Consider the following 23,835-nt stretch of genomic DNA (forward strand, 5'->3'; position numbering starts at 1 on the left):
TAAAATGCAATGTGTAGTGTATTTTCCCCGCTTTACACAAAAATAATCAGGTGCCATTTTAATGCTACACCTAAGAAACGCATCTGATCTTACTGGCCAATGGTAGGTTGCCCGGAGTTCATTGCACTTGTATGTTTATATGGTTTAGGAATAAACCGAGCCCGCGCAATCCCGAAGCACAGGTATTTGGATACTGCTTTTTTCTATGTCCGTTTCTCTATATCTTTTACAAAAAAACCGTTGTAACATTTTTTTATTATTAGAACCGCAGAGTGAGTGTAGCGTTCGTCACTAATTATCGCGTATTTGTAGACGGGGGCAAATCTAAATCTATTCAATGTAATGTTACCCCTAGACGCAGCTCTCATCCTCTTATATTCTCCTGATAGGTAATGACGCGGTCGGAGAGCGCAACCAATAGCAGTCCTTGTGGATTGACTAGTGTTTATAAAGCCACAGGGGAACAATGTGCTCGCGCTTCAAGAGGAGTTTTGACAGACGGCCGATTGACATCAGCCCACGCTATAGGCAGGTGATACTCACAGCAAGCCGCTCTCTCGGAGATCACGTTAGCCGGTCCTATCTTTTCCAAATAAAAAGTGAAGGGTGGGGGGAAGTTAATTAAATCACAACAATGGACCGTTCTAAACAGAAGCAACTAAACCAAAGCGAAGTGCAAGTACCCGGTACGAATGATGGTTCTGTTAACGGACATTTTGAAGGGATGGTGAAAATGACGAACCGGACTGGTGGTCCTCAAGGGGTTTCCGGGGAGACCAATTCACAGACGTCTTCGGTGATGGAGAGCTGGAGAGAAGAGCGCACACGAAGTATGGAAGACAATGAAATGAGCTTGCCATGTCTTGCCGCTGCATATACCAATATTATCCGAGGTCTGGGAGAAGATCCTCAAAGACAGGGTCTCCTCAAAACTCCCTGGAGAGCTGCCACAGCTATGCAGTTCTTCACGAAAGGCTATCAGGAGAAAATCATTGGTGAGTTGTCGAAATAGCCTATGCATTTACTGGCCGGCAAACTCAACTTCATTACTGACAGTAACCTATTGGCGTCTTGTGTCTTGTGCTTCAGTAAATAGAATGGTTTTGCACAATAACATACATGATATAATTAAACTATCAATGGGAATACGGGATGAAAGCAAATAAATCCGTCCCATTCGATTTGCATTCGGGAGTTCTGACTATCTCAATCCCATCTCATATACCACATTCATTATGCGATTTTGTAGAAAACATATTACATATAAAAAATAGCTGTTTCAAGATCGTCAGATTATCTGACTTCCTTTGGAGAATGTTAATCCAAGTTGGAGACTTGAGTTGTCTGAGGGTATACCAGCTAGAAAATAACTCACGAGGTTGCCAAAGAAAGATTTGTCAACTAAATGTATACAACTGCTGTTGACTCAATGCAATCTGATAACTTTTGAACTATACATGTGCAACAGGTCTACTGTTTTTTTTGTAGCCTGAAACAGGTCGTTACAGTTAGTGCAGGACATGTTGAAACGGCTTTCTTATAATATTCTTATCATGACAATGCTTGTCAAGTGCACGAAACGGTGTAGCGGATCGTAATGGTGGGCTAAGGGGACGGGGCTTGTCTAGGTAGGCTCAGGGGTCCAAATCCCAGATTAAGCACCGTTTTAAAAAAAATATGTTAATATTGCACACAACGAACAGACTATTTCATAGATTACATTTTCGCTGTGTTAAAATAGGGTTCACGCACACTCCATATGAAACACTCGGTCAAAAGTATGTGCCAACTTACCGAAAGTGAGTTTGAACCAACGGACAGATATCTCATTCTGTGTGGTACAATGGTTCAAATATTTATCAACTGGTTAAATGGAACCGCAAATAAAGTATTGGTTGTTAATGAATGTACTACAGAAAACTATACATCCCTTAATAAAGTAATATACACATAAATAATTAAGCTATTGAATTGAAACCATTCAAACAAGTAGGCCTACAAGCAACATACATTATATAATTCTACATTAGTATGTAAACACTCTCTTATGAATGTATCAGCTCAAATTCTTGGCAATCATATTTTCCCCATTCAGTACATAATCATGTAATGATTTGCTTGGCTATTATAAGAAGTAAGATATGTAAGGTGGGGCACTATGATTAATGCCTGTCTACCATCATGCCACCATTATCTGGAATACCTTAGATCTGTGACTATATAGGCCACTGGATTCATTTGTAATCTCTTTCCTGTAAAGCCCATAAGGAAGTGTTCCGGAATGCATATTAAATACTTGTTTTAACCGGGGGGAAATTTTTAAAACAAGTCCAGCCCACAAACAGCTTGTTTTCTGTAAGCTGTGAAAAAACCTGGAACTTTGTATGCCTAGTATGAGCCCAAACGAAACTATCATTACTGGATATTATATTCTTCTTATTTTTTTAATGTTATCATCAGAAAATGCTGTCATTCACACTCTGAAATGTGTACTCCACGTTTTTCAAATTGAACTGCAAGGGTCATTTAATCAAATTAAGCACATCTGTGCAGAGTTCATGGTTTGCGGTATTGCGTTAGGAATGGTGCCACCCATCCCCAGCCATTCTGTAAGTGGTGGAGCAAGGGATCTGCCCCTCGTGTCTCTTACCCCCATCCCCCTCTGATACTACATCTGGAGCTGGTTTTTGGGCAGTTTTAAGGGGCCCCAGTCAATGCGGAAGGAATGTTTTTTGCTGTGTTGTCCTTTACTTAAAACACATGCATCTTGTGCCGGTAGAGAATGTCCTGTTTTCTAAGGTTTCCCAATGCTCCCTCATTGTCTGGGTTATCCAGGTAAAAATGTTGTCAAATAAGTTTTTTTCTCCACGTTATAAATGTATAAGCTGTATAAAATGTATAAGTATAAGTCAGTTGCCAGCCATTCCCTATTTCTACTCCCCATTTGTGTGAGTTTGTGCATTTGTGCATGGTTCTCTATTCATGGCACACATGCATGCATTTGTGTGCATCTTTGGGTGTGTGTGTGTATGTGTGTGTGCGCGCCTGTCTGCACATGCATGTGTGTGGTGAGAGAGTGTGTCTGTGCATGCATGTGTGTGTGAGAGTGTGCGTGTGCATGTGTGCGTGTGAGTGTGCATGTGTGTGTGTGAATGTGTGTGTGAGAGTGTGTGTGTGAAACTGATGACTCGTGTATAAAGGCTGAGGGGAATGGGAGCTGTGAGCATGTGCAGGAAGTGTGTTGTGGAACAGTCAGTTGGGGGCTTTCTAATGTCCAACATGCCCATATGCACTGCAAAGCCACTCATTCTTACACACCCCTCCACTCAACCACGTCATCGCCTGTCATAGGCAGTACCGTACATGTTGTGTCAGCAAAGTGTCAGTGCCTTCACTTCTGTTTAGAAGCCCTTGTGTAAAATCCAGCTATGCCAGTTTGACCAGCTTGAAAATCGAGCTGGTCTAGCTCGGTATGAGCTGGTCATAAAGCTGGTCTAGCCGGGTATGGTCTGACTGACCAGCTTCTGCTGGTAGCTTGTCTGAGTTGGTAGCTATGTTTCAAAACATAGCTTGAGCTGGTCAAACCATGTGAAGCTGGGAACTGGTCTGAACTGGTCAACCAGCGAAATCATGTTGAGCTGGGAGCTGGTCTGATCTGGTCGACCAGCTACCAGCTGTTTCAAAACCTGGCCTTAGCTGGGGGGTTTTTTTCCCAGCAGGGAGGTGTATTCTCCTATTCCCATTTATAACTGCACATTATTTTGGATATAGTGTTTGTTATATACCACACATTCATACCACATGAAATCTCCTATGCATTATTGATACTCTGTAAATTAAGACACATCCTAATCATTACCTTGCGGTCTCTCTCGTACTCTCCGACTCTGCTTTTTAAGGCTTCCGAAACCGCATCCCCAATGATGTGCACTGACTCTCATCGACATGGTGACAATTTGAAGAGTTTCCATAGCAACCAATTGTTTTTCTGTGTGTGTGTGTGTGTGTTTATGTGTGAGCCCAGTGATGGAGATGGTGTCGAGGTTTAGAGATGGCTCAGGGCAATGTTGATTTGATTCCTCTCTCTCTCTCTCTCTCTCTCTGCAGCCACCATTCTGCCGTCAGGTGTTGAGTAGGAGGCTTTGTGTCGTTGCTTTTAAGGGCTAGGGCAGGTGACAGGCCTTTCTTTGGACAGCTGTTGTTCAGGGTTAGACAACCTGTCCACATCTGAAGCTCAGTTCGTTGACAGCACTTAGCCAGAACTACCCAACATCCAGATTAAACGGCTACCAGAAAACCTGGGACTTTTAACTGGGACTGTTCAAGAAAAAGACGCGGATGTATCCGTTGCATTCAGTCGGGCCTCTTCTGACAGGATTTTAGGTCAAATGTTAGGTCACAAATGCCAAATTAGTTAAAGAATACATGAAACAAACAGTCTTCAGCCTGGACATTGCCCTATCTGGACATTTCATGCTGGAACTAAATATTTTGACTTGGCAAACTGGATTAGATAATACTCTTTTAATATGGCAAATAAAAACCTATATAAACCACCTCCCTCTGACCTAACTAATTAAAAAAATAATTGAGGTAGCCAAATATAACAAAAAAAAAACTCAAATGACTTGTTATCCCTCTATACCAGCGCTGCTCAATCCTGTTCCAGGAGATCAACAGGTTTTCATTCCACATTGAAATGAAGCCTACAGGGAGGTACTTTCCTGGAACAGGGTGTACCATACCTTAGTTGGCAGATGCTATGCCTGGACCATGTTATGAGACCCATACATCCAGCTCATTTGAGTGACTCAGATACTCATGCTTAACTTCTGTCTCCTCGGCCATTTTGTCCTACTTATTGTTCAGTGATGGTAGAGCCCACGACTACACCGTTATTCTTACAAATGGCTGTGCTAGGAGTCGACGACACAACCCTGCCGGCGCGCACGGCAACAAGTGGAGTGTCTGAGCTTCCTGTGTTCCTGCGGAAATTTTCTTTCGCGGTGAGATAGGCGGTCAGGAAATTAAAAACCTTGAGCGAGAAAGGGGACAGCATCATCGCAAACAGATAAAACAGGTTTATTTGAACAATGATATGAGTTTGGTGAAATAAAAAAAAAAGAAATAAAAGCAGGAAGAGTGAATGGGGGGGGATATAATTACCCTGGTCTGCTCACACGGATGGGGAATATTTGGAGGGAATAATATAATGTGCGTTGCTATGCGTCATGGGCCCGGTTGCCTGTACAGTCATACTCAAGGTGCCTGTGTTTAACTTTAAACTGGAGTGTTGGCTTAAACAACTCTTCCCTCTTTTTTTCAGATGTGCTAAATGATGCCATTTTTGACGAGGACCATGACGAAATGGTTATTGTGAAGGACATTGACATGTTCTCCATGTGTGAACACCACCTTGTTCCCATCTTTGGCCGGGTAAGACTGCACATTAGGGCCCTCATAATAAAAAATAAATAAAAAATAGAATAATCATTTCTACACACAGTGCCTTATCTTCAATGGCAAAATGTTTACTGTAACTATAAAACAACAGAGGAGACACATGTCATTCAACATTAAAAGGGGAATTACAGAGCCTTGTTCTTCAGATGTGACTTTGATTCAGTTGTACAAATTGTTCTGTTATTTGCCAAGGACAAAACAAAAGCAGATGTCTAAGAAAAACAAATGTCGAGCATACCAGTGAGTACACCTGCCAACTATGTCGGTGAAATGGCTTTCTGACAATACAAACAGCCAAGAGGGCTCCATCGGGGCAAGTACGACATATGCAAACTGCGTTAAAATTAACAGACAATTATGGGATGGCAGAGTGTAGCCTGGGTATAAAACATTGACTCTAATTGAGATATTCGCTCAGATATTCTACCACATCCTTCCTCTTCGCACTTCCTCTGTGTACAGGAAAATACCGTTAACCAGAAAGCACGGCCCTATTGCACAAGGTGACACTGTCGGTGTCTAACTTTGGCAGGTCCAAAGTTACTAAGCTCGTCAGTAAATGTATTCATCATAGCTTGATGAACAAATCTGTAGCACTTATAAGTAATATTTTTGTGTTAAAACATTGCTACAAGACCATTGTAAATCCCTTCCTATCACTGAAAAAGGCTCACTGACATGATGACTCACCCACTGCCTGTGTTTATAGTCCTTAAATTCATCTTTCAAAATATACAGTTGATGGACCCACATCCTGTACCAAAATATTGTACAGGCATACAAGCTCATCTGTTGAAAATTGGTTATAATTGCCACAGCCAATGGCTTGAGCGAGATTTCAACGTCATCGCGTTCACAGAGAAGGGGGAGGGATAAACAGCATTGTAGTTTGCGGCTGTTTGTTGCTGCAGTTCTTCTCTTGACCGTTAGAAGTCCAAAATTACATATTGTACCTTTAAACTCAGATGAACTCATTGATCGAGAGTCTGTTATTCAGTCACTAGTCCAGGTGCCCTTTTAAAAAACATGTGAGTTACCAGTCACCTGGAACCATAGCATTTCAGTCCTGATCAAAGTGAATAGGCACAGTACATGGAATGACTACTATACTTATATTCCTGCATAAGTTCTGCCATATTCTGTATATACATCTGAGCAGTATATGCATCTGAGCACTTATGACTTGCCCATATGATATGATTAGTGTGTTCTTACAAATGTGATAAATCTGGTAATTTATCCGACCCTAACTCTTTTTTTATTTGGATTGCTTGAACTATTAGCTTGACTGGCATTAGACATTAAAATCACAGTTTCGTAAAGAATGTGGATGAGAAATGATGGCAGGGTTGGGAAAACCGTGAAGAGGACGCTGATACGCCCCTGCACTAAGAGCGGCTGTAATCACGCACAGGGGAGAGAGCAGCGTGGGGCGTCAGGATTATCTAAAAAGCCTGTTGCTTTACCTCGGAGGAAACAATGGCCGGGCCTTAATTCTCGGGCTGCGCATCTCGGCGCCTTCCCCCTTACACCCACCGCTCTGCCATTTAAGGCAAAGCGGGCGGCGATCAATCTCTTTCACGGTGCCAATGGCCGCGATAATGGCACGTGCCATTGATCACGGCGGCAGAAAAGGTTCTTTTTTCTTTTTTTTCTTTTTTCTGCCATTTTTGTTTGTCGGCCGCCGTCGGGAGCGTGTCGTTTCCGCTGCTCGCCGCTGATAGCTCTCTGTTGTCACCGCCGCTCCCTTATCTGCACTCATCTATTTACCTCGCATCTCGCAGCTCCGGGAACAAGATAATGACTCACCGGTTTCTACAAAGAGCCCGTCTTTTTTTTTTTTCATTCTGTGGGTCCCTCGCTCCCGTGTCCTTTGGGCCTGTAATAACGCACAAACCGGCTGCCGTCTGTCTGTCACCAGCTCCGACCCCACGGACATGAACCGGCACCGCCAGGCTCACGGTTTTATTGCTCTTTCATACACCTCCCCACAAATGAAAAGTCCAGTTCAGTTTGACCAAACGTGGTTTTGGCCCTTCATCTTATCGAACACCGTAGCTCGACAACAATTTTACCTTTTGTCTCCACTCTCTCTGCCCCCCAATCAACTCTTTGTTGACTCTGTTGAATTCTGTTGAAGAATTGACTGACAATTTGGTATAGATCAGCGTCCATTTTGTATTTGCGGTGACTAGACGGCAGGCTGTCCGGATGAGGAGAGTTCATCGGCTCACCGAAGAGAAGTGGCCGGATCGATGGAGGAGAAGGAGAGTAGCGGCAGTACGTGGCTGCCCTTTCTCCGAGCCTGTTTCATCAAATTGTTGCTGACATTTGAATAGCGAGGGAGTGCGGTGCTGGAGGGGGTTTGGAGGGGAGCGGGGGGGAGGGCGGGCATCGCGCTGTGAGCGAGGCGGTCAGCCCTGGCGGCTGAGCTCACGCAGGGCTCCTACCAGCTGCTGCTCCTCCAGCCTCTCAACCTCCAGCTGCCTTTCATTTGTAAATTTGTTCCTCGCGAACGCGTGACTAAATCCTCCACCGCTGCCGCCGGGCCGCAAGCCTCTCTGTAGATTACGGCATTAGACGGGGCTTGTTTCCGGCGCTTCGCATGGAGCATGCGGTAACAGCAAGGTCCGATGCCTTTGGCAGATAAGGCGAGGCGAATTGAGAAACATACATAAAGCCTCGACCAGCGATCTGGATCTGTCAGCCATGTTAGGTTCATAGGACCTCTATACACAGGACTGCTGAGAGTCAGCCCTGCTGAAAACAACAGCTCAAGCTAGGTTTTGAAACAGCTGGTAGCTGGTTGACCCAGTTTAAATCAGCTCCATACTCAACATGGTTTGACCCGCTCAAGCTATGTTTTGAAACTGCTGATAGCTGTTCGGTTCAAGCTGGCCATAGCTGGATTTAACACCAGGGAAATGCTCCACATCTTGGAGTCTCAATGGTTTTTGGTGTAGTTTGAGAGGATATCTGTGCGCAACACCAGCTCATTCCTCTCGCTTTTTAGCACAACGATAGGCTGAGTATTCCCCTTGAGCATCGTCGCTTGTTTGCCACGCATCAGTCAAATATTTAGCACACAGAGAGGTGATCGGTCTCAGCAGGCTTGTCAAGTAAATGAGACTGGCCTCTACTCAGCCTGTACCCGCCCCTGACCTCACCTAATACCCACCTCTTCACCCCCCACTGATTAACACCTCATAGCCTGCGACCTCCAGCTTCCAACTCTGGAGGAAGTGCAATATGAGGTCCATTGCAATGTGAACCATATCTGTCACATTACATCTGCTTCACGGTTTACAGTATATGTTGCCTGGTGGTTGCCAAGGAGACCTGTGGTGAAAATTAGACAGCTTCATTGGATCGGCATCATCTCTACTCCATGCCAATACATGGAATAGCATTTTTAAGAGTATAAGCATTTGTAATGTGCAGACAGCACTTCAGTGACCCTATGGTACTGTGTATCCTCACTTAACATCAGTATGTCAGCTGTAGGAATTTGGCCCTTGTAGTTTGTAGATGTAGCTTGTAGTTCCAAAGGTTAGATCAATAACAACTTATCAACAGAGCAAAAACAGTATGAAACCCAGGGTAAAAACAAGACAGCCAATTACAACAGTGTTGTTGAAGCACCAGCTTTATACCCCTTTCCCAGAACAAAATGTACCAATAAGGTGGCAAGTAAGCAATAGACAAAGGTCATTGTCACCTAGGTATGCATCTCTTCTCCCTTCTGGTAGTCTCCTGAAACAGCCAAGTTTGTACTTTCACATCTTCAGCAGGTCTATCTCAAATTAACACGGTCATCTCTGTATGTGTGTCTACCTCCTATATGGTTTTGGTAGGCCATCAACCACCCCCGTTTGAACAATTCATGTCTCCAGCAAGTGTATTTCAGTTCAAGTCAACATCCTGACATCCCAAGGCAGATTGCCTTGGACCAAAATTCCCTACACTGGCTAAAATTTATTGCTACAAAATTATTGAAATAAAATGCTTTGTACTGATCTGTGATCTTTCAAAATAATGGCTAAACTCATGTTTGGAAATTTGTATTCAGCCATCAATTTTTGTGTGCTTGACACGGGCTGATTTCTTTTGAAAATCCCCTTTAAAGGCAGCGTCCATGTCAGCTGGCATTGATCTATGATAGCTATTATGGAGTGAAAAGGTTTTCTCGAGTACCAATCTCTTCACAAAGCCATTGTTTATCAGCAAATGGTATTCCAATCTAATCAGTATTGTCTACCGTGAGCTGCTATGTCACGCTCCAATATTGGAGGAGGCAAGCAAATACACAACATCTAAATTCAGGCAGAAATGATTTACTAAAAAAACTGATTTGCTTGTATCAAAATTTCATGAAGCAGAGGCTACGCCAGCAATTACGCTATCTTTCATTCATGACTGCCTTCCATTCATGACTGCCAGAGAAAACATATTTATTAATTTATGTTGCTGTACACTGTTACCCAATGAGTCCCCTTGTCTGTGTTTCTGTCTGCCATAGGTACACATCGGTTACCTTCCCAACAAGAGGGTTCTGGGGCTCAGTAAACTGGCCAGGTGAGTGAAGTAGCAAAAATGTGTGCATTTGGATCGAGAGAAGCGTCGAACCTTGAACTGGGTGGTATATAAATAACGTCTTTAAAACGCAAAAGCACAATGTTGTGCACCCTCGCCTGAGCTTGTGGCTTTGAATCCAGCCGGAAACATGTGTGTTGCTATTTTAGTCATGGAATGTTAAAAGAAATCACTGAAGCCGTACTACACACATGCAAACTATTAATAAAGACAAGATTAATGCTATTGCTTCATATAATTTATGTGGCCAGTATGTATTATCTTTTCACATGGAATACAACCCTGCAATCATATTATTTCATTATTTCGTATAGCTACAGTAGCATGATTAGAAATGAGGACAAAACTAAATTTGTACACCTAGTAAACCAGATAAAACTTTCGGAGTCTGCTTCACAAAACAGCTCAATATCATAATGCTTGGGCCTACAGAAGTGTTCATTATTTAATCTCCTAGTGGTTATTTTGACATTAAACACGGTCGAGTGTGTTTTGATTCATCTCGTGTATCTGGCTCTGCGGTCCTTGTTTGTGGACCAGGTCTGACCACTGCTCTGGTGTTGTTAACAGAATGAGCAGCTACATGAAATTGACTCTAAGCAGATTACCTGTAATGTGTAGGTGCGAAGGGACACTGATCCTGTCTGACCTGAATACATGGCTTAGCCCTTTCCAGCAATGAAGATGCGGCACCTAACCTCCCGTGAAGGAAAAGCACAACACCACTCCAAAGCCATTGCAAGAATATAGACAAAGCAAGCATACTTGCGTGTTGCTATTTTTTGGACACTTATGGTTATCATTCATGTTAAATGGAACATAGGAGCTTGGCGCACGCACACACACACACACACACACACACACACACACACACACTGACACACACACCCACAAACACACACACCCACACACATACACAGCTGCACACTCCAGCAAAATATCTCTCAAAGTCACTATGACTGCACTGGACTTCACAGTACAACTGCACTGCTGAAATCAACAGTTAGTATAATGCTTAAAACGCTTGATAGGAGGATTGTATCTGGCCACAGCTGAGTGACACTGCCTGTCATGGCTGTTAACTGAGCAATTTTACTTCCAGAAAGGACTGGAAATGTACTTATCAGTGCCCTTGAAGTTGGCCCTGAACCGCAAATCTCAGGGCAAAAATAAGAAAATTGGACCACTTTGAAGAGAAAACTGATGAATTAATCTCCCAGCTAAAAAAGAAGAAGCTTTTTTTAAACCTTAAAGTAGCCTGTAATCTTCTTGTTCTGTGACATTTACTGGCTTGTGAGCAGAGCTGACCCCTTGTAGAGCTGGAGCAAAAAGAGAGATGGTCACTGATCTAAACTGAAAAGAGTAAACAGCCACAGGTTGACAGATATGGTAGCAGTTTCGGGCGATTCTGTTACGAACCTGTGCTCACAAGCATACTCCTTCACATCGAGAGGCCTTTGATCTGCTATGCATTCATATTACCTCAGAATATCCCTGGCTTGAGGAGATAATGGGGTTTTCAGCATCCTGTATACTAAATGGCAAATGGACTTACACATTGCACATACATCTATATGCATATAGCACTTTTTATCTAAAACACTTTACAATTGATGCCTCTCATTCACCCATGCACACACGCACACCAACTGCGACTGGCTGCCATGCAATACATTACATTATTGGCATTTGGCAGACGCTCTTATCCAGAGCGACGTACAGTTGATTAGACTAAGCAGGAGACAATCCTCCCCTGGAGCAATGCAGGGTTAAGGGCCTTGCTCAAGGGCTGTGCGGATCTTATTGTGGCTACACCGGGAGTAGAACCACCGACCTGCGTGTCCCAGTAATTTACCTTAACCATTATGCTACAGGCCACCCCATGCAAGGCACCAACCTGCTCATTGGGAACAATTGGTGGTTAGGTGTGTTGTTCAGGGACACTTTGACACAGCCGGGAGGTGGGGGAGAGAATTGAACTACCAGACGACTGCTCTTACCTGCCAAGCTGCCCCAACATTAGCTCAGCTCAGTATACTACCAGCTCTGCAGAACACCAGCGCCTGTGTATGAGGATCACTTCATCAGCGCACTTACAAACCACTACTACACTAAGAAGCATTGTTTTAACCTGGATATCTTCTTAAGCCTCTGTGTACTTGGTTTAAATCCATGGTCTCAGGTAATTGAGCGCTGTTCTAAACGCTGTTTCTGTCTCTTCCAGGATTGTTGAAATCTACAGCAGGAGATTACAAGGTACCATTTCACCTCACACTCTATATAATGAGCTCATCAGGACCTCAGATGAGCTGTGGATGTTATGGCTGGCGCACAGTGACTGACTAATTGAATGACATACATATTCAAGCATTCAATTACCCTCAACGTGAGCTACATAAGCCATAAGCATTTATGCCACTGTTTGTGGACATTGTGAACGCTCAATATTCTGTCTCTCTCTCTCTCTGTCTCTCTGTCTCTCTCTCTCTCTCTGTCTGTCTCTCTCTCTCTCTCTCTCTCTCTCTCTCTCTCTCTCTCTCTCTCTCTCTCTCTCTCTCTCTCTCTCTCTCTCTCTCTTGCTCCCTCCCACCCCAGTTCAGGAAAGGTTGACTAAACAGATTGCTGTGGCCATCACCGAGGCCTTGAAGCCTGCTGGAGTCGGTGTTGTTGTCGAAGCCACGTATGTATTTTTGTCCCTTCAAACTTTTTCCTAACCATTAAACATTTTAGCTAATCAAGTCAGCCATTTACCACCTCCAACTGTTACCGTTCCGAATGTCTAAACTAGTAGAACATTGATTAACATCTTTTCCATCAGCACTTTGTGTTTGACACCTTGTCTGTGCTCCGTAGTCACATGTGCATGGTGATGAGAGGGGTACAGAAGATGAACAGCAAGACGGTGACCAGCACCATGCTGGGGGTGTTCCGCGAGGACCCCAAAACACGGGACGAGTTCCTCACCCTCATCAGGAGCTGAAGGGTCCCCCTGGGGTCCCCTGCCTCTCTGTGCTCAACGTCCTGCCTAACCCCTCTCCCTGAGAAACACATCACCGGTTCTGCTCATTGTAACCCACCAGTCACCGTATTTGCCAATGCCCATGCTTCTCTTTTTCCTGGTTTAAAGTGTAAAGCCTCCTGGAATAAATGTACCAGACCGTGTTCATCAGTAAGGTTGTTGAAATTGTAATACGTGAGAAAAATCTGGAGAAAAAAAAATTAGTGGGCAGAAATATGGGTAAAATGGTTGTACCTGGACAGCCTTCGTTTTAACTCTAAAGCGCACTTTTAAAAGTTAATGAATTGTGTACATCTTGAATCTTCACGTTCCACGTACAAAGACCTCATTTTATATGTAGCTTTTTTCAGAAGATGACAGTTAATAGAAATAATTAGTGCCAATTCAAACGCCATTTAATTTAATTGAGTTATGAGTTACTTCATAATGAGAATTACTTGTTCTTGGAATTTTTAAGCAGGAAAATACAAGGTGATTACCTAAACAAATATAAATATGAATTGCCTATCTATTAGTTAAATATAGGCAAAGATATTATAGTTTTAGCTTTCTAATGTCCCCATTCATTTAACAAAATGTACTGTCCCTTATGCGCCCCCCAGCGAGCCCCCCAAGATTTATTGCAAGTGTTCTGCAGATATTTGTCCAACAAATCATTTGCTCTATGTTTGCCATTGACCCAAACTGTACTAAGCATATACTATCTAGAAAAGCCCAGTGACAAGATTTTATTATTGAAATGTCCTTTCACACAAGGATACATCCTCTCATCTATACTCAGTGAGCATGTTTTTAGGTATTTATTACACATATTTTTTAACTTACTGGTCTTCTGCTGCTGTAGCCTATCCACTTAAGAGGTTTGACACGTTGTGTGATCAGAAATGTAACCACTGTTGTAATGTGTGGTTATTTGCGTTACTGTCACCTTCCTGTCAGCTTTGACCAGTCTGGCCCTTCTCCTCTGACCTCTCTCATTAACAACACATTCTTGCCCGCAGAACTGCTACTAATTGGATGTTTTTTGTTTTTCGCATCATTCTCTGCAACCTCTAGGGAGTGTAAAAATTCCAGGAGATCAGCACTTTCTGAGATATTCAAACCACCCTATCTGGCACCAGCAATCATTCCACAGTCAAAGACATTTAGATCACAGTTCTTTGTTCTTTGCCATTCTGGCATTTGGTCAAAAAAACAGCTGATCATGTCTGCATGCTTTTTTGTTGCCACATGATTGGTTGATTAAATATTTACATTAACAAGTTGGTGTACAGGTGTACCTAATAAAGTGCTCACTGAGTGTATTTGCCATTTCCAAACTTAAAGAGATTTCAACAGCATAGTCCTTGAGTTATAGGCTTTTTGGTTGAAGTGTGTAAGGTTTCATACAAATTAGGTTTCAAGTGTTTATACATAATGAATCACTTACAGATCATATTATGTGTCCTATTCACAAAACAAGATGGCTTCCGGAAAGGGAAACAATTGCTGTAAAACAATTGCTGTTGCTATATGCTATAACTGTGTAGTGTTTGTGGGGAAAAAAAGGACCAAAGTAGTTTTGTTGTTAGGAAACAGTTGTAAAACATTTATACTATTAATAATTTTGCTGTATAACTATGTAATTATGAAGAAATATAAACATATGGTACATTTGTACCAATATGGCTGAATTTCAATAATTCAGCATTGTTGCTTTGTGACAATTTACAAGTAAAACAATGTGAACATACAGAAATGAAAATATGTTACTTTTCCACGCCAGCATATTGGCGTTGGTTGCCGGTGGAGTGGAAATAAATGTTCTCAAGGGCAGGTGTTCGCAACGCCGTGTCCTTTCTGAAGAGAAATGTGATGACTGATGTGACGAGTGATCTTCAGTTGCTGTATTTCCCCCTTAAAGGTGTACGTATTTCCGCCTACCAAGGGGACAGTCTTGACAGAGCAATGATACTTTTGCCGTTTAATAGTTTGTGGGCGTCTGTGTGTAAGTCTGTAAATTGAGTGTTTCGGGGGGGTGCTCAGGGACCGAGCCCTGTATATTTTAGATTTAACTCTGCCTTAAATAGTCTGATTCCAATCCAGACGATGAAGATGATTCTATCGTTTACCTAGGAACGTTCATTTCAAATAGGTTACAGATTTTAAAGAAATAAATGAAAAGTCAGTGACCTTAACTGACAGACAGAGGGCCTTCTGCTGTAATTTATACTGAGGATGGGAAGACAGGACTGATAGCCTGAGAGGTCTTGTTATGTTGCCTTTTTTAAAAGAGGGGACCCCCCCCCCCCCCTCACTGTTCCTCACTCTTATTCCCCAGGAATTGACTTTATGGTATATATTATTAGAGTATTATTATTTTAAGAAGAAAAGACAAGAATAAAATTGTATGTGTGCACGAGTGGTATGTTGTCTTTTTTGATCTACAACGTAAGGGCTTCAACAACAGCCTGTGGCTGAAAAATCCTTTTGGTGTATTTTGTCATTTTTATAGGTGCAACGTGTTCTTCTGGTGAATATCAAAGCTGTAGGAAGCACTCGATCGTGGCTGGGGTCTGCAACATCTGTGCATGCTGGTTTTCATTCCAACCACAATTGAAATCCCAGAATTTTTTTATCAGTGTCTTAATTCTGCTTGATTATGTGATTTTCATGTTTAGAGAGATTATTTACCCTGTTAAGCCACATTGCGTCATAAATAGCACTGCATGCCATGAGGAACACAAGTCCCAAGTTCACCTGATTGTTTGGACAGCCCTGGTCTAAACTCTCATTAAGAATCGTATCAGTGCTGTGCTCTCCAATCAGACTACAGCTCAGTACATCATCATTTAGAAATTAAATGGCTTCAAACTAAACTGTTTTGAATTGAAATCGGCCCAATATGGGTTTGCATTGACTACACTTTATTCCAGCTGCCGCTGGCGAACGTGAAGTGGAAAATGTGTTTTTAAAGGAACAGCCACCGGCCACGTCGCATTTCTTTAGAAAATCTAACACGATTAAGTAGTAATCTCTTACATATCACAGATGCGAATAAACCTTAGAGCAACGCTTACTGTTAATGGCCGATTCATATTTAAGATGAATGAACACGTCACGACACTCGAGGACTGTATTTTATATGGAAGGGCATATCTACATACGTACACTAGTGACTGCCAGGGCCAAACATCAGATATCAGGTGACAAGGTAGTTATAACTTGCTTCAAATATGCGAAGAGGAAACAGAAATCCAGGCCTTAAAAACAGCCAATCAGGAAGTGGCGTTTTAAATTATATAGAGCGGTTAATTACAGTGTGAATGAGCAAAAATAGGTTTTGAGACGATGTGCAGGTGTTTTTAAAACAGGTGTTCTTTCCAGCATTTTGCAACTGTGGCTATGCTATCAAATGCTTTACATTACATTACAGTTATTTAGGTGACGCTTCTATCCTAAGTGACTTACAGTTGACGACACATTTTGGTTTAAGGTCATGACAGAGGTTTGAGATTAGAGTTTGATACATTGATCACAGGTATGCAAATGAACACACTTTTGAGTCTGTTTAAATGTTATTCTTTAATACTTTTTTGTCTGTGGTTGTCACATAGACGTCAAGCGCTCAACACAGACCCCCAAAAAACATTCATTCACATTTCAATCACACACCACATACACACAATCAAAACCTATACATCATTCTCTCTCTCTCCCCCAAGAGTATTCCAAATACACAAATGCAATGGCGGAAATCCCATAGGAACATTGGGGGCTTGAGAGAATACCAGGGTGCGACAACTGTGAAATTTAACTGTTGATTTGCGTATGAAATTAGATCCAACACCGACAGAGCGGAATTCCTGGAATTTTCTGGTCTGAAACAAATTGGCTTTCCAAGAACACGAATATAAAATAAAATAAAAACTTACGTACAAAGTCTGTTGGTGTACATGAAGGGCTAACAGTTCAAAAATAGCAACCGCGAATAGAACCGGCGGACTTTTCTTTCCCCTGATTTAAACGGGTCGCAGGCCAGGAAAGCAGACCACACAGCGTTGCAGCATACTGGTACACTCTTTTGAGAAGATGTATGTACAAAGTTATGGAGACACATACAAGCATTCATACATATATGTACATCTGTTTGTGTTGCAGACAGATATGTTCATGACATCATCAGCACTGAGTACCTTCAGAGTACGGTAACATCAATAAGCTGACAGCACCGTCAGCAAGAGGAAGTGTTCAAATTTTTGCCTGTAACAGTTTGGTAGATGTCATCAAATGCCTTTTATGCATTATGCATGATTCTGCTACTGCCACCACCTACACCGCTGTTATCACCAGTTTTTGCATTATTTTCAAAGTCCATACAAAATCATTTACATAATGGGTAAATGTCTGAGTACAAAAAAGGCACTGCCATTTGTTATTCTAGATATGACTTTCCAGCCTTTAGCATGCATTTCTAAAATATAAATTACATTTTTTTAACTTTTTAATTTTTTTTTTTTTGCCATTTTTTGTCTTTTACTTTTTCGAAACATACAATATTTTTTTCTCAAATATATATGCAAGCCTGCAGTCAATACAGGACATCGGCTCTTGAGATTACCCAAAAAAAAAAAAAAAAAAAAAAAAAGGCGCACAGTAAAGCGGCAATATATCATTACAGTATGAACGCTAGGTTTGCAGAAGTGTCACTGTATAATGATGCAAACAGTTGTGCAGAGCCTACAAACCATACAGAGTAAAAGAATAAAGGCTTTTTAAAAACAAACAAAACAAATGATATAATCTTAATTTACATTAAAAAAAAAAAAAAAAGAATTTGGAATATCAAGGTAGCATTATGCTGTTAATACTGCAAGTTTACAGTCACACTCATATCTGTAACCCCTCGAACTGAACGCGTTATTAGAGTCCCTTATAGAGGAGCCGCCTCTTTCCCACGGAGGCCTCAGATTCCCACGGACGCGCCGGCCTCTCGCATCTTTGCAGTCTAAAAACTGTCGCGTTACTGTCCTCCACATCGTAACCTCGCCAGAGCCAGCTTCCGATCCGTCTCCAACAGCCACTGCCGAGTTGCCACTGTCGTGACCTGTCGCCACTTCCTCATTCGTTCTCCATTGTTCCAGGCGTTGGGATCGTCAAACTTGATTAAAAAGCACTTTTCCGTCATTGGCTATGTGGACGCCGCGTTAGGAACACAGAAAGGCTTTGCCGGTCCTTGCTCATTTAACACATGACTTGCCACGCAGTCTTAAACAGAGGTGCGGAAAGTGCCGCTTCTCTCTTAAAGCCGCCATCTTCAGTACGCTCTCCGACCCCTCCCTGTCTCTCAGACAGACTCATTAGGAAATCTGATCCTGCTCTCACTATAACATGCATTCTAGGCCCTGGGATTTTGGGATATAAGTATCAATAAAATACACAGAAACACAAAAATACCCCTAGAAAAACTGATATGTCTTTTTCTTACTATCAAAGAAAATAGGCGATTATATTTCAAAATAAACAAACAAACAAAAAATAACTATGTTAATATTTGAGATGTACTTATGGTCACCAGCCATAGCAAGTTAATACATACAGTATCTTAAATAATACATCTAAATAATGAATACAATAATCACCTCTGCAACAGTAATATAAAAAAGAATAAATAATGCTCTGAATCTGCAAATAGTATTCATTCATATGGCAGTGACATTAAGTGGCTTTAATTCAAATTAAAATCTATTTAGGAAGCAACTGCGTAAAAAACAAAAAAAAAAAACAAAAAAAAAAACACTATTTAATGCCACTTAATGTTTACTAGCTATACCACTTTTGCTGCTGACCAAGTTAACATGCGTTATACAATTTTGTGTCACCAAGCTGCATGGCACTGGGGGGGAGGGGGGGTGTTGGGTTGTGAAATATCCTCCCATCTCTTACAAGAACCTTGATGAAAGTTGCGACCAAAGAAAACTGAAAATCGCAAACTGTTCATCTCTCGATGTCTCTCCTGTCCGACACAGCCAAAAGTAGTGTTCCAGCTCTACCCTTTATCTCAATGCGGACTGCGTATGTGATATTTCCCATGGTAAGGCGCAACAAGATATGCGCTGCGTGGGGTGTTGGGGCTTTTCCCAGTAAGATCTGTCATAGGCCTACACAGCACCTCCATTGTACATGTCATATGGCCTACAGCTTCTCCTGGTCTCCCACACCCTCATACTTTAATTTTCATTTCCACCGCGGTTTGACTCCTTTGGCTGCAGGTCTTTGGACTCTGGCTGAAGGGAACGGCCGTGAAGGAGCACCCTCCTCTAAGAGCGGGTGGAAAAACCCCAGGGGCACGTCCCAATATCCTTAAAATGTACCCTCCTTTCCTCCTCCACTACCTCGTCTCCTATCCGGAGGCATGGGGGGGCAGGAGACGAAGGAGGATATATTTTCGGGAGTTTGTGTGGGGGATTGGGAAGCAGCCCTAGAAGCTGGGCAGGGTGGGAGGTGAAAGGTCAATGGGGAGGGTTCGTTCAGGCCGAAACCGCGAACTCGCGCAGGATATCATCAGCGTCGCTAGAGAGTGCGTCACCAGCCACAGACACAGGCGTCAAAGCAGCTCATCTCCCACCGTCCCTAACCTCCAGACAACACCAGTCTGTTACCATTCACTGACTGCGATATTTCCACTCGAATATCAGTGCATCAAGTGCATGGAAAAAAAAAAAAATACACTTTTAAGCACAGACTTTAAACACAAAATCGCACTGTCCAAAAGAGGACATTGAATTAATGTATAAGAAACAACCAGCAAAATTGTTTAACTTGCAAGTACAAACCCTTTCCAGATAGCAAACAGAAATCTGTAATTCTTAAGTGTGAAAGCAATGCAGCTGCTGTTCAAAGTGACAACATATACAAAACTGTAGAGCTTATCGTAAAATAAAATAAAAACCTTTAATAATACAAGGCTATTTCTATTTCAATAAAATTGACTAATGCTTTGAATTAAGACAAAACTGGCAATGAAAAGAACACAAGTCAAGCTTTATTTCTAAAGGCTGTAAAATAATTCGTAAGAAATGTGCAACTGCACTATACTGTATTTGGCCACCAGGTGGAACTAAAAACTAATGTTAACAGCGACGGTGAAACTATTTACACAATTTCATTGAAGCTGTAAAAATCTGACTTCTGTGATGCTGGAATACAAATAAAAGAAAAAAAACAAAAAAACATTCTTAGCATCTCAGCATCACGTCAATCAGCCTACATAGCACTTCTCCCATCTGTAATTTCTCACGTGAGAATATTAAACCATTTATTTGCCCCAATGCAATCAGCAAAGATTCATTACAGTAACGTGCCTCACATCCGCCTAGAACTGCTCTACTCAACATAACGCGTACCAACTAAAAATCCCTCTAGTCACAGACACCAACTACTCTCCCTTGCATATCCTCTAAAAACGCCCAAGTCTCACCTCCTGCACCAGAACTCCATATAACTGAAGGATTGCATAGCCTTGCAACATTTAGATGACTGCAGCAAATGTTAAGAGACAATCCAGTCCTGGTTCTCCAGCAAGTATAGCAAGTATACAGCGGATATACAGAACTAAAGCACCTATGGAAAAAAACAAGCATTTCAGGACTATTTTCTAAAGGTGTAGACCTGCTAGTAGCTTAACAAAAATTTGTCCTGAAACCACTCTCCTTGCCCTTCTGATTCCGGAACTTAAATGTGCTTATGACTACAGACCAAAATCCTTGTTCTGGACAAAAATATAGCCTCAGTATTCTTTCTTTTCACATCCTCCTGACCTCCTCCGCACTCTTTAACTTCTCTTTTCCCCTCTTCCTCCTCCTTCATCCTCCTCCTAACCCTCTTTCACGGACTTCCCATTGACCCCCGCAACATGAAACTTATCTCTCAGCTTCTCCGCTGGCAGGCAAAACACACATGTAAACTATGGCGATAGCTAACGTAAGAAAAATAAAGAAGCCATGAGCACATACCATGCCAATGCTTAGAAAAATTATAACATTCATACCTGAAATGTATGTTTCGGTACCCTCAATAGTAGCATTTTATGTAAACAATACATACATGTATGACTGGTATTTTATCCCAATCGTCTGTACAAAGCGAAGTTTCTCCCAAACTGTTCTTCCTCAAAAAGGCAAATGAACAATCGACAAACCAAACAAACTAAGCGCTTTCGTGGAATCTGTCTGTCTGTTTGTTTGTTTGTTGATTGTTAGTACGTTTGTTTTTTGTTACGAGAGGGTAGCTCCATTATGTCGTGACGGGCATGGTCAAGGGCGAGCCCAGTCGAGGAGCACTGCTGTGTGATTTGGGGGGGGGGGGGTCACCGCAGCCCTGTCGCCCCCCCGCTCTCTGGCCGGAGCGACCGAGCGCTCGCGGGACTTAGCCTCTGTGCTCAAGGTAGCTTCCACAAAGACCCTGTGACAGCTCTTTGGGAGGAGGCTTTTCTTTGGTTTCTCTTTCCTCAAACACAGTCCTGTTTACGGCCAGGGGCCTTTCCTTTTCTCCCGCGTATTCTCTGGGTGTCTCTTTTTCTCTCCTTTTTTTTTTCTTTTTCTAAACCCCTGATACTTGTAAACATGTCTTCTTAGTGTTTTTGTTTCAGTCACTAAAAATAGCGGGCGAGTGTTACATAGTTATGAAACGGGCCCATGTGGGGCCTTGTTGTGAAATGGCGAAAAGCTTTTTTTTTTTGGGGGGTGCCCCCTCCACCCCTCTCCTGCGGTTGGCTGCTTGGGAACAGAGGGGCGGGCGGGAGGACCCTCGTGACCTCGGGGTGACCTTTCCCCTGGTCTCCAGCCAGCCGTCTCTCCCCAGGTCTCTCCCCAATCCAGGCTCAGATCGTTGATGTCCGGTCAACTCCGTCTGGACCGAAGGGGGAAAAAATGGCAAAAATGAAAATAATAAATTCTATTGAAGCAAAGGGGCACCATGACATGAACACTGGGGTAGTCTGATGAACAGCTGAGGAAAGTAGTCTCTCGCACCCCTTCTCGCTCTCACTCACTGGTTTTTAACATGGGCAGATGAGGACCATCAATTACGATCTGGGATCCCAAAACAGGAAATAATCCTTCTCATTAAAGTAAAACAGCACCTGAAAATGTTATTCAAGTAATGCAAGAATGTTCTTGGGTTCCTGGAACCTGAATAAGAACCTAGATCAACACGTTGAGACTGTTTACCCTACACCACCAGTGCCCAGAGCAGAAGGGGAATTATTCAAAAGACTCTATGATGGAAATACCAACAGAAGTAGGGCCAGTTTCCTGTATGGAGAGAGAACCTGGAGGACTGCGGGCAATATGTGTTTCTGTAGGGGTGTGTGTGTGTGTGTATATGTGTGTGTGTGTGTGTGTGTGTTCGGGGGTGTTGGATTTGTGAGTGCTGGGGTGGGGTGGGGGTAATATGTGTAATGTGTGTGTGTGTGTTGGGGGGTGTAGGATTTGTGAGTAGATGGGGTGGGGTGGGACAGACTAGGGTGGGGTTAATATGTGTAATGTGTGCGCGTGTGTGTGAGTGCGTGTGTGTGTGCATGTGTGCATATGAGTGTGTGTGTGTGTGTGTGTTGGGGAGGTGTGTCTCATACAGGGTGTAGGATTTGTGAGGTGGACGGGGTGGGGGTAACCTGTGTAATGTGTGCGTGTACGTGTGTTGGGGAGGTGTGTCTCATACGTGGAGTAGGATTTGTGAGTGGACGGGGTGGGGTGGGACAGAGTGGGGTGGGGTGGGACGGGGCGGTTTCGGGGTTCGGGGAAACCCATGGCACAGGAACACTGCGCGTCTGTTGGACGCAGCCAGGGGCAGGACGTAGGCCTCTGTCTGGTCTGGCATTCCTGAACGCACCGCAGTCCTGCCCGCCTGCAGCCCCGCCCCTGTCCCGCTCACACAAAGCTGTGCTTGTCCCGCGGCCCGCTCCGAAAACTGAGAGGTACTGTCTCTCCGCGGCCCGACAGAGGGGGAGAAAAACCCCTCTTTATTCAAAGGGAAACTCGCACTTCACACGGGAACGCTTACCCATTTTATCCTTCCTCTTTATAACACGCACATTCGACGCGCCTTCACGCCCAGTTTGGAGCGAAAAAAGGTTTACTTTTAGGAAAATTGAGGTCAAAGTCTGCTGCGTCTGCCCTTTCGAGCAGCGCTGTTGTTTTCTGTGGGAGGGGAACCGTTCTGATGAGTGGTCACTCTCTTCCTGCACGTCACGTACGTCCCAAAATGGAATGTTCAGGCGAAAGACAACCGACGGCACATTCAGCTGAGATCTCCCCCCACGTTTTCATTGTATGTCGCCCCCTCAGCTAAAAACGAGTTACTGCAGCTGCAGTTTCTCTCTCGGACTGAAGAGGGCGCTTACCTCCCAAAGCGTGCTCGGTCATGCTCAGACACAGAGACTCCAGACGGTTGTTGATGTCTGGTTCAGTCACGGCCACCTGTAAATCTGCAGATTTAAACACAAACAAAAGCGTTGTGATAACAGCAGCCACGCTTTATTCCACGGAAGTATTAGCAGCACAGAGGAACACGATAAAGTACATAACCTTACGCTCTGGAGTAAACAGATTAACACATTATTTAAAAAACTCTGGATGTGCAATTCTGCAGTTTACATGGGAATTATTGTGCATTTGCATAGTTGGGACGCAAAGGAATCTCTACTATTTGATGAATCTCACACTAACGGATGAATATCATCTTGAAATTCTGACATATTTACTTCTGACAATGGCCTTCAT

At 43.0% G+C, this 23,835-nt stretch overlaps 2 protein-coding genes across 4 annotated transcripts in view; one reads left to right on the forward strand and one right to left on the reverse strand.

Annotated features, from left to right (window-relative positions):
* The first annotated feature begins 491 nt into the window (after positions 1-491).
* gch1 (GTP cyclohydrolase 1) lies at positions 492-15,473 on the forward strand. Its single transcript, XM_061246670.1, has 6 exons — positions 492-995; positions 5,327-5,436; positions 9,983-10,038; positions 12,281-12,312; positions 12,652-12,736; positions 12,910-15,473. Exons 1-6 carry the CDS (start codon positions 635-637, stop codon positions 13,034-13,036), a joined length of 771 nt encoding a protein of 256 aa, XP_061102654.1. The 5' UTR covers positions 492-634; the 3' UTR covers positions 13,037-15,473.
* A 1,151-nt stretch (positions 15,474-16,624) lies between these two features.
* The window catches only part of samd4a (sterile alpha motif domain containing 4A), a 41,782-nt gene continuing 34,571 nt past the window's right edge, over positions 16,625-23,835 (reverse strand). For all 3 annotated transcript variants that reach the window (XM_061256452.1, XM_061256442.1, XM_061256459.1), the window contains 2 exons: positions 23,457-23,540; positions 16,625-21,964 (listed from right to left, as the gene is read on the reverse strand). In XM_061256452.1, coding sequence (XP_061112436.1) covers positions 21,936-21,964; positions 23,457-23,540 — 113 coding nt within the window. In that variant the 3' untranslated portion in view covers positions 16,625-21,935. The remainder of the gene's footprint in view (positions 21,965-23,456; positions 23,541-23,835) is intronic.

The sequence above is a fragment of the Conger conger genome, chromosome 1 (genome assembly GCF_963514075.1).
Source record: "Conger conger chromosome 1, fConCon1.1, whole genome shotgun sequence".
In the NCBI taxonomy this organism is placed as follows: Eukaryota; Metazoa; Chordata; class Actinopteri; order Anguilliformes; family Congridae; genus Conger; species Conger conger.

Excerpts from the sequence above, each read along its gene's own strand:
- gch1 (XM_061246670.1), top strand. The coding sequence starts at position 635 with ATGGACCGTTCTAAACAGAAGCAACTAAACCAAAGCGAAGTGCAAGTA. Across the intron at positions 10,039-12,280 it reads GGGCTCAGTAAACTGGCCAG|GATTGTTGAAATCTACAGCA; the intron begins GTGAGTGAAGTA and ends TGTCTCTTCCAG. Across the intron at positions 12,313-12,651 it reads CTACAGCAGGAGATTACAAG|TTCAGGAAAGGTTGACTAAA; the intron begins GTACCATTTCAC and ends CTCCCACCCCAG.